The 17,918-nt window shown below is 44.9% G+C and overlaps 1 protein-coding gene across 12 annotated transcripts in view; it reads left to right on the forward strand.

Annotated features, from left to right (window-relative positions):
* The window catches only part of TRIM9 (tripartite motif containing 9), a 136,819-nt gene that overhangs the window by 105,507 nt on the left and 13,394 nt on the right, over positions 1–17,918 (forward strand). For 2 of the 12 annotated variants that reach the window (XM_058540579.1, XM_058540578.1), the window contains exons 8-13: positions 1,044–1,232; positions 3,682–3,723; positions 4,139–4,162; positions 4,973–5,276; positions 7,554–7,716; positions 9,639–11,641. In XM_058540579.1, coding sequence (XP_058396562.1) covers positions 1,044–1,232; positions 3,682–3,723; positions 4,139–4,162; positions 4,973–5,276; positions 7,554–7,716; positions 9,639–9,701 — 785 coding nt within the window. In that variant the 3' untranslated portion in view covers positions 9,702–11,641. Of the gene's footprint in view, positions 1–1,043; positions 1,233–3,681; positions 3,724–4,138; positions 4,163–4,972; positions 5,277–7,553; positions 7,717–9,638; positions 11,642–17,918 lie in introns of those variants that run through there. The other 10 variants (XM_058540575.1, XM_058540574.1, XM_058540572.1 and 7 more) reach the window with 8 other exon arrangements.

Below are 17,918 nucleotides of genomic sequence, written 5' to 3' on the forward strand. Positions count from 1 at the left end.
CCAGAAAAATATTCCCAGGAACACCCTTGGGCCACCAAAACAAAGCTATTTTTTCAATGAGAAGGAAGTTTCATGGTGGTTTTGGACATAGAATATTATGACCGTGCCATGTGTATTTCCTAAATTATTACCATCAAACTGAGTTCTAAGAAAGCCCCAACTGGTGAGACATCTGTCTCTGACCAGACCGCCCTAATTGTTTGACTAAAGGGAAAGAAATTATTTTAGTAATTTAGAGAAAATACCTCATACACCCCTCTAAAGCCGGATCAAGTAACTGTCTTTACTCTGTTTGATCGTGACCTTCACACCAGACCTAACTATCTGAGAATACAGACATTTGCCATGACAGCGCCTCACCACTGCCCCCCATCTGTTTCTTATGAGAGACCCGGAGATGTCAAAGTGGTGTCCGTAGGGTCTGATCCTAATTCAGAAACAAAGGTAAGGCTTGGTCCCTGGTTATGGGCTCAGCCCTATCTTCCCCTCCTATTCACAGAGCAAATCTTGAGTGTACTGGTGTAGAAAAATCACCTCATCCGTTTGGAAATGGAAAGATATGTATTAAGAGAGAAAGGAAAAAAAAAAAAGAGAGAAAGGGGAAAATATGGAACAGTGAAGAATTTGCAAAAATCCACCTCTCCTTAAAGAGGCCGTTGTGGGCAGGTCGTAACTTCCAAGGTAGCTGGAGGGGGAAAGTATTCATCTCTTGGTCATCAGTGGGTACAGTTTACCTCTAAGGTTTCTAAATTCACCTCTAAAAATACTTCACTTAATTAAAAGGAAACCTTCCTCTACCACTAAATATTGGGGGAAAATGAAAACGATTGTCTGTGATGTTTGAGGTGTTGTCTGGTCTCGGGGCCTGACCTGCAGAGAATTCTCTCCCAGCCCTGAGCCACTTTGTTCTGTAGATGCCTGTGGCACCTTCAGGATGACGAGGTTCTGTGCCAGTGCGTTGGTTGGTGAGGCAGGTCTTGGGGAGCTGCGCACGGGCGGGTGGCAGATTTCTGATCTCTAGTTTGCATTGATCTTACGTTTAGACACAGATTCAGAAGAACAGACACTCCCTTTTCCAGTGCCTTTGGAGAGATTGCCGCTCCGTAGAAGGAGTCCTTTCTCCTCCACCCTTAACCTACAGCGCAGCCTCCTGGGGAGATCCCACTTTGACTTCCGATCCTCACCCCACCAGCCGAGCTTGCATTCCTCCCTACAGTCTCTCAATGCACCGGGTGAGCTGAGCTCGTCTCACCTTTCCTCTTGATCTCTGTGCCATGAAGGCATCTCTGAAATCCGTTTTGTTCTTGCCGTTTGTGTGCGTGGAGAGGGCAGGTGGCTCGTCTCTGTCTGTGGCCTGCTTCCAGGAGGAGGAGCATTTGGATGATGGAGCTTTGTGGCGTTCCTGTTTGTGTGGTGTGAGGACCAGCCGTCGAGCTGCGGTCAATGTATGGTGGCGTTGGAAAGTGCTGAGTGAAGCTGTTCTTTTTGCACAAGCTGGCACCGCCATGGATAACCTGCTCTGTCATCACATGCAGTGGCACGGCACAGCACAGGCGCTGGCTGGGGAAGGCTGTGGCCTGAGTGTGGAGGTTTGCAACCCTGCTGTATCCAGGAAACCAGCTATGTCTGGGACACTGGATCGGTGCATCCAGCCCACAGTGGTCTGATTAAACATAGACTCAAGAGATCTTTATTGAAAAAGTAAATAAAAGTCAAAACACACCAACAGCAGAATGCATCATACAAAGCAGGCAAACCAGAGAGCAGAAAGTGGAAGTATTTTCTGCAGAAGCCTGTGCTTACTGGTAGGACAGTCAGGCTCACGGCTGATATTTTTCCAAGCCAAGGGGAGGGACCACCACTAGCTGAATTAGAAACCCTTAGCTAGTCTAAGGCCCAAAGATCAGAGTGGTTGAAAAGTCTGGCCTCCCGGAAGTTCCCCACAGCTAACCCGGTATGACAGGGTGTGAGGCTGGTTCCGGGGAAGCTAGACTTGCTCGTTTCCAGTGAACTATAGCAAATGGAATCTGAAAATATCACAGATGCAGACGCATTCGATCTCTTCGGGACTATATTGTAATCATGGATACATATGATGCACATTTCACATTTCCAAAGGTTTCTTTTGCTTTTTATCTGATTCTTTTTGCTCATCCCACATCCTGGAATGAAGAAGGCTACAGCATGACAGTGCAAAAAGGGTGCAGGGACTTCAGGCTCTCTCTAAAATGACATTTTTCTTTGTGTTTTCACATTTCCTCTTGTTTTTCTGTGCACGACTGGCTTTCAAACATGCTTTGTTATGGAACTCTTCCACTTGTGTCTAATGTACTGAAATGTTACAGTCTTTGTAATGTATATTGTCTCAAGAATAAAATGAAATGTGGGTATGGAGATATTTGACAGCATTGTTCTGGTTGTATCGTTGAATCTTAAATGTGTGATGGTGTGTTTAAAGTGGTGTAAAAAGACTTTAAAAAACTTGTTTTGAAAAAGACTTGCACGAGGCGTGATTCATTTAAAAATTTTAAAAGCCCTATTCAGTTTCTACAAATTTATTTCTAAAGCTGGATATGAGATTCAGTTTTAAAACTCCGTGTGTTCCGGACTCACCAAGCTCTAACCCGTGACTAGGAATTGAAGTGATGACTGATGGAAACTAGACATAAAAATCAGCCTGAGTTGGGAGAAAATGATTCTTTTGTATTTTAATTCATCCCAAAGTAAAATAAAGTAACAAAAAGTAAGTCATAATCTTTAAATTTTGTTTTTAACTCAATCATTAGTCCTTTCTAAGGTGCTTTCTTAATTCTTCTAAAATCCTTTTCATTCAGTGTATTATCCTTCAGTTGTTTTAGAAATTAGCCTAGAAGGGCTTAGTTGAAAAATTAAATGACCCTCTCTAGGGGATCCCCTGGTGCTCATCAGAAACACTTTCTAGATCAGTCCTGACACCACTGGAAGTTGCGGCTCACCCATCTTTGAACATTTTGAGACTAGGGCGCTTCCTCCACCCAGGAAGTGAGGTGGTGAAGAAGTTCCACAGCTGATCCTAATATATCTGTGAGCCCACTCCCACCCCGTCGTCTTCCACCCCCACCCATCCCTTAGGGGAGATGGATTCACGTAGTAAAACAATCTGAAAAGGAGACAAAGTTATTTTTGTTTTTACTACATTTAATTCATGTCACTATTAATAATTATCAGATGTATTTATTAACATATGGATTACATCACACGTTTATATATGTCGTTTAACTGGGAAGTCACAATTAAGGCCTTTGGCATAAGCAGACTTAGAATAGTGGTGTAGAGCAGGGTTGGGTCAAGATCCAATGATCTCACCATTTCAGTTGGAGAAATTTTTCTCATTTTTAAACAGTAAGCCTTCTTAGTATGGAAACTTTAGTGGAAAAGATTGAACTTGGAAGATGATGAAAATTTAAGCTGTACAGTTGAGAATCAACTGGAGGAGGATTTATTAAATGGAAAAAAGATGTACTTTTTGTTTTGAAAGAGCAGAGGAACCATGTTTACCCAGCAAAGTAAACTAACATGAAAAGGGCTTTGGTTTTTCATGAATCAGGCCTCTGGTGACTCTTCAGCTGTGAAGTGTGTATGAATCATTTTTATCAACCTGGTTGCTGTTTCATAGCTTTGATGTGTAGTCTCTCTTTGTAGGATGCAATTTTGAGACACAGTCCACACCTTACTCTCAACTAGGCAAGTATACCTGTTGTGTTGTTGTCTATACTGATGGGGTTGGGACGTTCCGTTTCCTTCACAGGATGAATGGCGCAGCTTGTTTTATGTCAATAACATTGTCTAATTGTCATTCAAATTTCATTATAACAGTTTCTCAAATACTTAGAAAAATGGAAACAATTCCTGTATTTTTAAATTTTATACCTAAAGAAGACTACTTTTTCCCCAGTTTTCTTATACATCATGCAAAGTGCTCTTCACGAGCGCTCAACGTGGGTAAAGGTCCAAGTCAGACCAACTCTTGCAGTGTATGTCATGTTTTAAATTGAGCCGTGTTTTGGTATTAGTCCATCAAAAGAGACATGTTTTCTTATCAATGTCAATTCTGCTTCCTGTTTCTCTCTCCCATGCCTTTCACTTGGAACGACAACAGTTGACATTAAAAAGCTGCTGGCAGGTATGGAATAACCTCATTCTATTACGAATAGCAAAGACCAAAGTGCGTGGGAGGTGGTTCCTAGGTCAGTGAGTCAGCGGCCACGTCTCTGGAGTGTGTTATTGGTCGGCGGCATTCGGAACTCGGGGCCTAGTGATGTGTCCAGAGATGGGTTCTCTCTGCACCTAATATCCAAAATACCTACCCCTGCAGCAAAATACTTTACGTGTAGTTTTAGGAGTAACACGTAACTGTGTTTTTAAGTTATGAAGGAAGAAACCTGTCTCACATCCAAGTCACAATCACTTGTGAAATTAGTTTATGTTGCTGACGATGGCTTCACAGCTTTCGAGCTGTCACTGGTGCTGAGGAAGTGTTCAAACGACTAGATTTTAGCACTTCTGCCGAAGGGCTGTCTCCTGGTCTCACTCAGTGTTTTATCCCTCCTCCATCCAGGACTCTAGATCCTAGCCTCCCGCCTCAGGGTTACACAGGCATCTTAGCGCATCCCTCTCCCCTTATGCCTCTGGTGTACTGTTCTGCCAGTCACTGGGTGAAGGGACTTGCGCCTTCCAAAACCGATGCCACTTCACTCCCGGATCAGCCCGTTGGGAGTGCAGTCTGAGCCAGGTAACCCCTGCTGAGTCGGTTGTGTGTCCTCTGTCTGCTTCTGGGCTCAGAGAGCACCACCTCCCAGGACGTGCCCCTGTCTGCTCACTCACGCCCCTCCGCCTTCCTGCATGGCAGCATGCACACGGGACACGATGCTCCTCACCCGCCCAGGAGTGTGCTCTGTCCTCCCTAGTAACCCCGTTCCTTCTGTGTTCCCAGCGGCCTGGTTTGCTTTCGACCCTGGCTCAGCACACTCTGACATCATCTTCTCCAATGACAACTTGACTGTGACCTGCAGCAGCTACGATGACCGCGTGGTACTGGGGAAGACCGGCTTCTCCAAGGGTGTCCACTACTGGGAGCTAACTGTGGATCGCTATGACAACCACCCCGATCCTGCCTTCGGAGTGGCTCGCATCGATGTGATGAAGGATGTGATGTTAGGGAAGGACGACAAAGCGTGGGCAATGTATGTGGACAATAACCGAAGCTGGTTCATGCACCACAACTCGCACACCAACAGGTACCCTGCAGCCCCAAACCAAGCCTTCCCATTGGCTTCTGGTCAAGAGTGAGAGCCCAGGTTCAAAGACCTGGTAAATAGGCAGCATTCAAGAAGCCAGTCAGCAGCACAGGAGTGTGCTGCTCTTAGCTGGGTCCATCCTGGTGGTTTATTTTTTTGCATAATTACAGAGACTTCAGCACTTTCTTAGGCCCTTCGTTGCTATCTTCCACCCATGGCTGGAAACTAAGAATCCCCATGCATATCCATTATAGGAAAACATTCCGAGATTCTAAAATCCAGACCCACAACCTATCAGAAAAGCACTTTTGGACAAGTTACTTAGTTTTTCTGAACCTCGGTTTCCAAATCCACCAAATTAGGATAATAATATTTTTCCATGCAGAAGTGTTCCCAAGATTAAATGAGGTATGCAGAAATGCCACACAAAGAGGCACCTGAAATAGAAGCCACTGTTCTCTTACTAGGATTATTATCAATGCCACTGCTCAGAGTAGAAGCCATTCATTAAATTAAATCTTATGGATGCCAATTCGGTTATCTTTATGCTTGAAGAACTCTCTTATTGTTGTATGAATTCAGAGCGCCCAGTAGCTGAGGAAAGAGGACGTAGTGGTCTCCTTAGGTTTTCCTCTACCTCCAAAATATAGGCAATTATAATTTAACCCATATTATAATTTTTTCCCTGGTCCCTTTTTCATTTGGCTTGTGTTTTCTTCTTCAAATGCATTTTTCACAAATTTCCTAGACAGAGAAGTGTCTCTCATGGACCCTGGTCTACCTTATTCTCCAAGACTTCCCCAGGATACATTCTCATTGGGGTTCCTGAAGAAAGAGTACAGTTGTGTTGAGTCAGATCCAAAGGACAGTGAGCCAGGCAGTGGTGGAAAGTGGACGCCACCATGTCAGCTCTTCAGTACACTCATCACTGCCCTTCTGTAGCCAGTAGGGCTCCCAGGGCCTCTACGTCCTGTCCCCGGGATGGTGTCTGTACCCCTCCACTCAGGTGTGTCTTACTCACGATCACTTGAAGTGGACACACACACCTTTCAGGCTGATATCCAATCCTGTGGGATGAAGCTAAGTGGTTATCTGCAGTGATGTGCATTTGGGGGAACCCTCTCACCAGATGCCTGATGCCGCCACCCGTTTCCACCCCTGCTTTCCCTTTTAGCGTCTTTATTTTGGATTGAAGGAGTGATAATGACACAACAGTCACACTATGCTGAGAAACATTCTTAAAGCTGAACATGTCTGCCTGCATGCAAACTGCATGCCATTGTTGAAGCTGTGACTTAACAAACGCAATTTATAAACCTGTTTTTAGCGACTATGTGCAGTCTGTATTCTGCATGCCAGGGGAAAGAACAACACTCCTAAATTTCTGTGCTCTGCTGAGATGAGGATGAAATTCAATATTGCTAGATCTCAGAGAGGGGGAAAAAGACACATCTGATTGTCCACGCTTAATGGCTTTTGTGAAACCATCAATTGAAGCATAAGGCACAATTCTTTGTAAAATGATATTTGAATGTAGGGTCTTGAAAATCCCTCCATCACCTGCAGTATAATTATTTCACTTCACAGGGGAGAATCCTCTTCTCTGATGTTGTCATTTTACAGAGAGCCTCCAACTTCTTAACTCAAGCTCAACGAGCCAAAAATTACCATCTTTCTGGAATGAGTTTCTATTTAGTGGGGAGCATAAAGCCCCAAATGCAATTTTTCATGCACATGTTTTAGGTTCAGCTTAAGTGCTTCTTTATTTTGACTTTAAAATTAAATCATTTTGAATTTAATGCTGTTTAATTCGCACCATTTGTGCAAAGTGTGCAACAGCTGTGGGCAGAGCTCTGAGCCCACAGGCGACTTCTGGTGTCCTTGTTGCTTTGTTGCCCACTGCCGCGCTCGTGCTGGGACCTGTGTGAATGCTTCACCTGCAGCAACAGTAGAGCAGCGGGTTGAATCTCCCTGTTCTCAACACAGCGACACCCCCCCATGGAAGTGAAGATTGGTTTGCGGGGCGAGCAAAACATCTTACTCTCCTTCTATATAAAGCGCAGATATGCATACAGCACATAAACAGATATGCAGTGTATCTGTGGTATTAAAATTTTGTGTGAGGAGGAGCAATTAGGGAAAAATACGTTTTAAGGCTTCTGGGGTGGGGGTGGGGTGATAATTTTAAACAGGTTGAGAAACACTGGTTTAACCATAAAGGAGAAGCTTCTAGAAGGATGACAGGCAAGTGAAACCCAGCTGTTTTCTTTCCCACAGAACTGAGGGAGGGATCACAAAGGAGGCCACAGTTGGGGTGCTCCTCGACTTAAATAGAAAAACCTTGACGTTTTTTATCAACGACGAGCAGCAAGGGCCCATCGCGTTTGAAAACATGGAGGGCCTGTTGTTCCCAGCAGTCAGCCTGAACCGGAACGTGCAGGTAAGCACCACCCTCAGGCCAGAGCCCCCGTGGGGGTCAATCAACCCTGAACAGGGGCCCCACCAGGACAAGGAGGGAAGGAAGAGGGAAAGGACCGACGGCAACAACGGGTGATTCCTGACCAGCGTGGCCCTGGTTGGATGTGGACACAGTCAGCCTAACGCAAGGGGGGACAGGAATTCCATTCCTGGTTTGTGATGACGGGCCCTCTGAGCCTGATTCAGCTCTGGTAGAGATGAAATGCTTGAACCAGCTGCCATGAACACAGGGGAAACGATGTACCCAGAGCCCCGCCAGTGCTGAGGAGGGGGGTGTGGGACCCAGGTATCCCCATGTTGTCAGAAGCCGTGAGCTCTTCCCTGCACTCTCACTCGGTTCTGTTGGTGCCATGGGGACATCCCTGCCTGCGAGGTAGTGATTTACTCTAAACAGAAAACCACTTCTCATTCCTTCCTTCAGCACAGATCTGTTGAGGTTCAAGTAGGTCAGGCACCATTGTGAGTACTGGGTCAGTGTCTGTCAGTGAAGACCTCGTCCTCACAGAGCTCACGCCCTAGCTGTTGGAGACAGACCACACGTAATAAGCCCAGTTCCTCCGCTAATTACCTAGTGTGTTAGGAGGTGGTAAGTGCACAGGAGAGAAGACCAGGGGCAGTAAGGGGACCAGTCATGGGGTTGGGAGGACAGCTGTGCTCCTAAACAGGTGGGCAGTGCACGTGGGCAGATGGGGTTGAGGTGAGCTGAGCCTTGAAGGAGTGAGGGAGTGAGCTGTGGCGGGCTCTCCCGGCAGGGGAAGCAGCTGGCAAAGTTTCTCAGGCATGAGGGGCCTCTTGCATGGGCAAGGAAGGGCTAAGAGGCTGTGGGCAAATGGGGGCAGCCGGGGAGAAGGTCAGAGCCACATGGGGGCCCTGCCAGCCACTGCTCGACCCGGGCTTTCACTTTCCCCTTGAGCTGGAACCTCATTGTCAGCTGAGAACCTCGTCAGCAAGTGGCTGCCTTAAGACGGATAAAACTCAACAATCAAAACACTGCTGGGGATTTGCTGTATTCAGAAGCAGTGTTGGGAGCTATAGAAAAATCCATTGTTATCAGTATGTGCAGTAAAAGTGACTGCACCCAGTGACCTCTGCCCTTCTCTCTCCCTGCAACTTGATGGGGTCTTCTGGAAAGCTGAAACCCAATCTTGCAGAGTTCAGCCTCTACTTTTGAAGAAAAAAAACATAAATTGCCCTAGAAGTGTGTCTTAGAAAAACCTCATTCAAAGTTTTCCACATTTTCAATTGTTTCCCTTCCAAGAATATTGTACTTGACACTCTTCAGGGGTTTCCTGGATGTTCTGAGTATCTTTAGATAAAGACTCTCAGGCTGGGGAAGACAACAAGAGACAAGAAGAGGGAGACAACATTACTGTGTGAAATTGTTCCAGCCTTGCCATTGAGGTAGGGGGTTGGACAGAAGGCAGTGAAGTAGTGTCAGTGCCGTGTTTCTTCATACCTTACTTTCATCGATGCAATCCCCAAATGAAAGGTTTGTCCTAGTTGGAGTAACTAGTGGACAAGCAATAAAAAAGGGTTGTCTGCTCATCTGTTCTCTATCCATGGATTTGGCAGTGGTCCCTGCAAATCAATGCCTGTGTCTTCAGTCATAAGGAATACAATCTCCTCAGAACCCTTAAAAGAGGCAGGCGGACGAGAACCATGTTGTCAAGCGTCTCCAGGATTGGGGAGCCCACCACGGTGGCCAGGTTCTTGGCACAGGCAGAATACCACTAGAATGCTCTTTAATGTCTACAAGAATAGATGCTGAAGAGAAGTGAACAGATCCCCTCTTGAATTAGGAACCCCCAGCCCCACCCCATGCCCTGGGGAGGGGACACAGGGGGCTCATGCCAGGCCTCCAGGACTCACAGTCTCTTCCCCCAGGTCACACTGCACACCGGGCTCCCGGTCCCCGACTTCTACTCCAGCAGAGCATCAATAGCCTAAGGATGAGCTGTGGAGGCACCAGCTGCCTGTTCTTACCCCCGCCTGAGAGCGCGACAGCGAGGAGCTCGGGTCAGAGAGCTGGGAGGAGAGGAGAAGGAGGAGAGAGCTGGTCCTCTAGTCTTCACACTCACGGCTCCGCGCCTTTCCCTTCCAACCTCTCTGCAGCTGTAACGCCTGTGTTCACTTCTGTGGTTGGCAGTTGTGACCAACAAAGGACCTGGACAGCCCACCACATCACTCCATTTCCACTCCCAGATTTTGCTTTTATTTAACTTTTTTATGTAGGTGAGTTATGTTTTGGGTTTTTTTCTGATCATGTTATTGGTGACTTACTGAACTGGCACTGTCAAGAGGAAATTCTCCTGATCACTTTCTTAAGCTTTCTGACAAAGAGCTTGTAGGGAGAGGTAGGGAAGCATGAGCTGAATTTGGAGCTTGCGGTTCACCTCTGAGAACGTTCCTGCATTCTTCTCTCTGGGGCAGTGCTGGCTCAGCATAGCTCATCTTTGGGAGAAGGGCAGAAAGAATGTAGCACTGAGTTTTACTATCCATTGAAGCATGAAAATATCAGCTACACGTTACACAAAGGTTTGCAGCGGGGTAGGATCACTGGGATACCTGGGTCCTTAGGACAGGCCAGAAACCCTGGTCACAGAATGAAATTGGAAAGTCTCTAGGTATAGGCAGACCAGGGAGCTTAATGATTTGGTTCATTTATTTAATACAAGTTTTTAATGGAGAACCTGCTATGGACCAGGCACTGTTCTAGCCACTGGAGAGACGGTGGTAAATACACAGGTGTGGTCTCTGCCCTCCTGGAGCTTATGGAAACAAACCAAAAATAAAATAGCGACCAATTATTACAAGTACTAGAGACAAATCAACAGGAGGCAAGGAGGCTCATTGGCTAGATCTTTCAGATCCCCTAGAATGATGCTAGAAATCCACACACTGTGGCCACAGTACCAGAAATGTACCAACTCAATGCCTTTCAGCCACACTATTTTAATTATAGTACCTGCTGCTGTTCATCAGAGCCCTTCCTTGGTAGAAGTGGTGTCAGCATTCTTATTTGTTAGTGCTGCAATGATACTAAGCCTTAAAAATGAATGTGAAAAAAACAGTGACCAGAGGGAGGAGGACCCATCCCAGGGATGGGATCTGAAGTTGCAGCCCATGGCCCTCACGTTCTCAGGATAAACATGCCTGTCTCGTGTGTACTGTCTGTGCCTGTTCAAGTGAAAAACCCATCACTCTGCTGCCATCCACAACCTGACTTTCCAGAGTAATTCAGATAAAGTTCAGAAGAAGATGAAATTGTACGTCATTTCTGACTGACAGCAGAATCAGAACGCTTACCACTTCTATGAGGAGATGGACTTCTCTAAGTCACCCTTCAGATTCTTTAGTCTGACGTGAAGTTTTAGAAAATGGAGCACCTGGAAAGAGGTTCTGAGTAGTTGTCTAAATATTTGCCAGTGAGCCAAGAAATTTACCACGAAAAAACAAGAATAACAAATAGAAGGGAAGAGGTGGGATGAGAAAGCTAACAAACAAAAAGTTTTGGCAAAAAGTACTATCTGTAAATAGCTAAGGGTTTACTTTTGTGCTTCCTGGACTTGGATGACCTCCCTCGGTTGCGGTGTTTTCTGGTTAAGTGTACCTAATTTACTGAATGGGTGCTATCCTGTGTGTCCTTCCTGGGTTCTCAACACTGGTGTGATATTTGGTTTACTCTCCGCTGGGCCTCGATGGCTGGGCCACTGTAGACTCATAGTTGCTCCTGTTCCTTACGAAATCCATCCTGCTACTTAAATTTCTAGTGACGTGTAACAGAGTTTTCACGGAATTGCAGTTATAGAACAATTATAGAACAATGCATACAGCTACTGTATGGAAAAAATCAGTATTTCTGGTGTGCCAATAAATGATTTTTATGAGAGAACATCGTGTGTCTCTTTAGAATTTCTTAGTCGTTGGCTATAAGGAATGACAATTCGCCTTTGTCCGAGCAATATTTCTTCAGCAAAGTGTAATTGGGAAGTCCCGCAGGGCTCTTGAAAGCACGTGCTCTTCACCCTGTTCCCTGGGCAGTGCTGGCACCGTCTCCTGGTGGCACTGAACTCCCAAATCTTAACTTAGTATGGAACATTTAGAGTTCAGATGCTGTCAGGGTCTGCCTCCAGGCACCAGGGAGTTACTTTAACAAACCTGCTCCTCAAAAAGCCACAGACGTGCAAAACATAGTGTCACTGACTTTTTCAAACCGGGTTCCTTCACCATTTCTTTGAATGGCTACACAATACAATTGTTTTTAAATAATTACAAGTCTCCCTTACGTTGTCACTAGCCTCTTAGAATGCACTGCTTTTTTTATTAAAAGAAAAGCACGCCCTAAAAGTGCATGGTGTGGGTTACCACGTCAGAGCGGAACACCAGGCAGGCAGTGGCGGCTGCTCTGTGCGCCCAGGGTTCTGTGCCTTCCTCTTTCCTCATCCCTCACTCTGGCCACGTCAGAGCGGAACACCAGGCAGGCAGTGGTGGCTGCTCTGTGCGCCCAGGGTTCTGTGCCTTCCTCTTTCCTCATCCCTCACTCTGGCACTTTCTGTTCCTCCATTGGCCCCGCCTCTCTTCTGGGTTTCCTCCCTTCTGTTCACTGCCTAATGGAACACAAGCCATTTTGGACTCTTCTCATGGCACTAAGGCTAACGGAACTTCTGATCCCCACCATCTCTCATGGGCATGATTAAGTGATTTGCAAGAAATCATTGTATTTCCTGGAATTGAGATCTTTTGTTCTGCCTCTAATGTGTGCCTGAATCTTTTGCCCATATATTCAGCTCACTCACAGGAAAGGAGGGCTTGCTATTGAATCACAATTTCTGATTATGAATCAAGGAACTATACAGAAATTAAACAAAGCTCTCAGGTCACACTGCCTCACAGTTTCTGTGAACATGCTAAAGACACTGCATATATTCTTCAAATACCTGTGCCAGCCACATCCATCGAGACTGGTGTTTAGGAAACGCTGTCATACCACGTCACACTTAACTGAGGCTGCCCATGTCTTGTCTTTGTCTAAAGAACCAGCCTTATGGATACACACAGAATGTGGGGTATTGAATAAGAGTGAACATTGGAAGTAGCTACTTAAATACACAGCAGCCTCAGTCTGGTCCCTTGGATTTGTTCTCATTCTGCTCTGCACAGCTGTGCTAAGAAAAGCTGCAGGTACAGGATTAGATGGTCGTGATGGTTGCATACCTACACGTAGACTGAAAGTCACTGAACTGTGCACTTGACAAGAGTGAGGGGCCATGTCGGACATGACCAGGACTCCTCACAGCCTCCCTCAGACTACACCTAACATCTGTCCTATTTCCCCAAACCTGGCCTCTGAGACGAGGCCCTAGGCAGAGGGAGGGGTCAAGGACGAGGTGCTGACCTCCTGACCCAACCTTGGCCCCTTCCCATATTCCCTGAGAGATGGAAGGGCTTTGATGTGCTTCCTGTACCTGTTTGGTGAAGATTTTGTTCTCAGCCTTCCCGACATGGACTTTAACCAGCCCCTTCCATGAGGGCCACAGTGGTGGAGAAAGCAGAAAACCTGGCTGCCGCCAAGGAACAATTCAGAGCAGCTCTCACATCCCCCCAGGGGTTGTGAATCCTTCTCATGCCTTTTTTCCTCCTCCCACCAGGTAAAAATAAACATTCACCATAAAATCTAAAACGGTTAATATTTTGGTTAGTGTTCCTGCCTTTTTTCCCCCAATATTTTTTTGTAAAATTCTCTAACAATTAATGAAGATAACAAATTATAATTTCATTAATAAGCATGGATGAATGTTAAGTTTTGACTACCTGTTAACAACTTACAAACCAACATCTTTTGAGGTATGGCCGTGATTTTTAATGTATATGATAAAGGAAACCACAAGCTAAAGAAACCAACTTGATGAAAGAAGCTCCATGAAGATATAAACCAGGGGTTCTCAACCCTGGGTAAAGTTCTCTCGTGAGGACGGTGTACTCAGCTGTGCATTTGTGCATGTGTTCTGCACAAAGTGAGACAAAGCATGTGGAAGGGCTTGTGTGGTAGAGATGAAAGACATGTTAACTATAAGCATTATTAGTAAACAGCCTGTGCACTCTGCTTTATCAGATGACCCGAGAGCTGCAGAGCCTGTAGCTGAGAGCACAGCGTCTGGCAGAGACTGTTTGAATTCTGGTCCAGGCCAGCCAGCTGTGAGCCCTGGAGCAAGCGATGGACACACCCACAGGTCCACATCTCTGAAGTGGAGATAAGAGAATGGTTTTGAGGGTTAAATCAAAAAATACATGTAAAACTCTCAGAATAGTACCTGACCCACAGTGAGTGCTGTGAAGAGTTAGGTATCGTTCATTTGTGTGCAATCTGTTAATGACGCCACAGTTCCACTTCCTCCCTTTTTATGACTAGGATCCCATCTCAGTGTCAATAATGACTCTGACCATCTTCATGGGAGACGACTCCTGTCTTTGGAACTGGACAAAATGTTTGTTAAATTCTGCAAAAATTAATGGAAAGATGTAGGCAAGGAAATTCTGAGAAAAGCAGTAACTTGTATGTCACAATAAAAACTATTTCAAAGACACAATAATCAAAATGGTATAGTCTTACTAAAATCAACTACAAGACAACTCAGAAATAGAGATTTCAATAGATGTTGAACAGCAAATCACAGAGGAAGAAATGAAATTCATTCAAAAATGTTGAAAAATACTATTTGAAAATTGGTTAACTATTTGGAAAGCACAGCTATATTCTTAATCATATCACATTCCAGATAGTAAGGTGTTAGACATAAAATATTTAAAACTTTAATAAACCAGAAGAGAATGCAAATTCCTCTGCTCTTTCTCAAGGAGGCTTAAGACACTGTAAATTACTTTATGCAATAGGCTTCTCAATTTTCTAAAACTCCTCTCCAACTTATATTTTACATTGTAAACCCTCCTTGTTATCCCCACCTATAGATATCATAGCCATCTGTTTTCTTCTTAATTAACTGGGCCCGTCTTTATCCTGCCTAACCTACTTCTAGTACTAGAGATTTATTGAATGTATTGATTTATTGTGATGCTGCCATTTAACAAACTACTTTTAAGGAGAGATTGGGGTATTAAATATGAACTATTCTGCTCTGTTTCTGGACTGTATTTTCAACCTAGTAGTTAATGAGTGTATAATGAACAGGTTGTCTGAAGAGGATCCTCATTGTTCCTTCTGTAATGCTGATTTCCACATGTGATCTGTGAGAAGACCGCTCCACCCAATATATTTTCCTAATTGCCTGGTGGGCAGTGTGGCTGTCAGATGTGAAGAAGTCTCCAGTCTTATCGGTTGAGCAGGCGTAAAATGATGAGCAGGCGAAGGTTAATTGCAGCTTCTCAAGAGGTTGGTTTCAACGTCAGCAATACAATAGGCTTTGCAGATATGCAAACTCTGACTCTTTAGGTATAGTGATGCACTCAGACTTGATGTACCTGCAGAAAAAAATCACAAACATTGATCAGAAAGAAATCAGTCAATCTTAGAAACTTCTGAGGATCAGCCAAAACTCCATGCCACTATGAAGTTCCACGTCTTCAAGATTTACTTCAAGAGAAGTAAACATAGTGCAGTTTCCTACTACAATACATATGCAAGCTAGTTTTCCATCACGCGAGTTGAGGAGACGCTTTTCCTCGATGCTAAGGGCATCTGAGCGTCGGCTCTCCACGCCTTGGAGAGAATCCTGATGGGTGAGATGAAGCCCTGAGGGATGTCGAATGAGGGCCCAGAGGGAACAAGAGAGAACAGGGTACAGGGGCGGACTCAGTGACAAGGAGATTCAGACGCACCTCGCACGGGGCTTTTTCTCTTTCGAGGTGTCCAGTGTCCACGCTTCATCCTCAAGCAGCTTGCAGGTCTCTGGTGATTAACTAAAGGAAAGTGAATCACTGGCGCATTCCTAGGGGCCATAAAGGCAGACAGCTAAGGACCATCGTTCTTCCACAAAATGAGTCTGACCCAATATATTCTTAATGGTCTGAATCTTCCTGGGGCAAGGCTAATAATAACAATAAGAGGAATAATAATACCCTGTTTTCTTATTTCTCAGATCAAGGGTTGTTGGGTTTTGATTTTTGTTTTTCACACTTTAACATCTCTGCAATGAAGATGTATCTTACATATGTCCAAGAAACTCACTGGCCACTGGTAAAGTGGTGGTTCTCAAGCTCCCCTGCGGTGGAATCATCTGGAAAACTTGAAAAATACTGATGCCAGGCTACTAATTTAATGGTCTGGGTTGCAGCCTGAGAATTTGGAATTTTTAAATTTCCCCAGGTGATTCTAACATGTAGCCAGAGTTGAGAATGCAGGGTGAGGAGTGAGTGGGCGACAGCAAGTCAGAGACAGCTGCTATTGCCTGTGCATTTAGGGAATTAATAGGATGCGGGCATGGCGGGCATCAGTTCATCAGCTGTTATTTTGTGGACTTATCTGCATTGATAACTGGTAAATTTAAATTCACATCATAGTTGTCTTGGGGACATCATAAAGAGTCTTTTAAAAGATTTCACTGTAACGCAACATAGAAAAGAAAAAATACATTGTATATGCACAAAATTAATAATCAAACGCTGGATAATTTGATTGAAGGCAATAAAAGTTGCCAAAATTCTGAGAACAGATCACAGATATTCAATTGTTGCGACCAACTGATGTGTCAAAAACTATCATTCAGATGTCCAGATTTGTGAAGAGCTTCCAGCTACTTCCCAGAAAAGCTCTTTACTTATAGTTAGTTGTAATCCAATTAGCAGCAACAATACAAAGTAGCCAAAAGGGAAATGCAAACAAACAAAAAACCCCAGACAACCCACAGTATTCGCTGAAGTGTGTTTAAGTTGTTCTCAGCATCTCAGCCACACAGAGGCTGACAGGTCCAGATCCCCAGCCGGGGTTAGCATCACGTTACCCGTGGCTGCCGATGGCTGTACGCAACAGACCGCAGCTGTGCCTGCAGTTCTCAAGAGGACAGGGTGGTAGATTTGTGGAGATAAATGTACGCTGTTGTGAATTAGGTTTTTTTTAAGTTGTGTACATTTAATGTTGTATTTGGATTTTATTTTCTCCAAAAGGGCCAATATTAAGTCAATGGTGCATTTACAATCTCTGACAAAACCGTCTTACAATTGAGAAATACTCTAATAATATTAGGAGCCATTTAGTGAACCTTACTGTTTTCCATGCTATCTACAAAGGGCTTTAAGTGAATCGTGTTACTTAATCCTCATCTGACTTACTCATTTCTATTATGACCATTTTAGAAAATTGAAGAAATTTGAGAATTTGAGAAAATTGAAGCACAAAGAGGTTAAGTAACTTGCCCAAGGTCATGCAGCGTGCGGTGTGAGAGCAGGATTTGAAACCAGACAGCGTAACTGCAGGCTCACGCTCTCACCCACCTGCTCATGGGAGGTTGTGACTGCTGCACACGGGTGCGCCCTTCACTGCTAAGTACTTCATGAGCACCTAGGAAGTGCTAGACAGACAGTCCTAGCCATGGGGGAGCCATGAAGAAAACAGCCTCCACCTTCCTAGAGCTGATGACATTCTAATAGGAAATGCAAACCATAAACAAGTAAACAAATAAATTCAAGATCATTTTAAATAGTAATAAATACTGTACCAGAAATCAAACCAGCTCATGAGATGGAAAATTCATCAGTTAGCTCTCTGAGGAGGTGACATTTGGCTGACAGGCAGGAGGAACAGGAGGGGTGAGGCCTGGAGGCAGGAACAAGCCCTGTATGTCCAAAGAACTAGAACTAGAGTCAGTGACACACAGTGAGAGCGGACAGAAGAGGGTGCCAGACGGGGCGGGGCAGACCACAGAGGCCCCCCGCCCCCCGCCCCCGCAGGCCAGGCACACCAGTTAGGAGTCTGGTTACAAAAACCACCTGGCCTCTGGCTGACCTAAGGGCACAGAAGTGATACTGAGCAATGGGCCCGCCCTGCTCGCTGAGATCTGAGCCCATTAATCACAACGAGTTAGGGATAAAGAAAGGAAGTTTTTTTTGTTGTTTTTTTTTTTTTTTACTATCTTCCTTTATCTTTTTTTTTTCTGTGAGGAAGATCAGCCCTGAACTAACATCCACGCCAATCCTCCTCTTTTTGCTGAGAAG

The sequence above is a fragment of the Diceros bicornis genome, chromosome 5, assembly GCF_020826845.1.
Source record: "Diceros bicornis minor isolate mBicDic1 chromosome 5, mDicBic1.mat.cur, whole genome shotgun sequence".
Taxonomy (NCBI): Eukaryota; Metazoa; Chordata; class Mammalia; order Perissodactyla; family Rhinocerotidae; genus Diceros; species Diceros bicornis.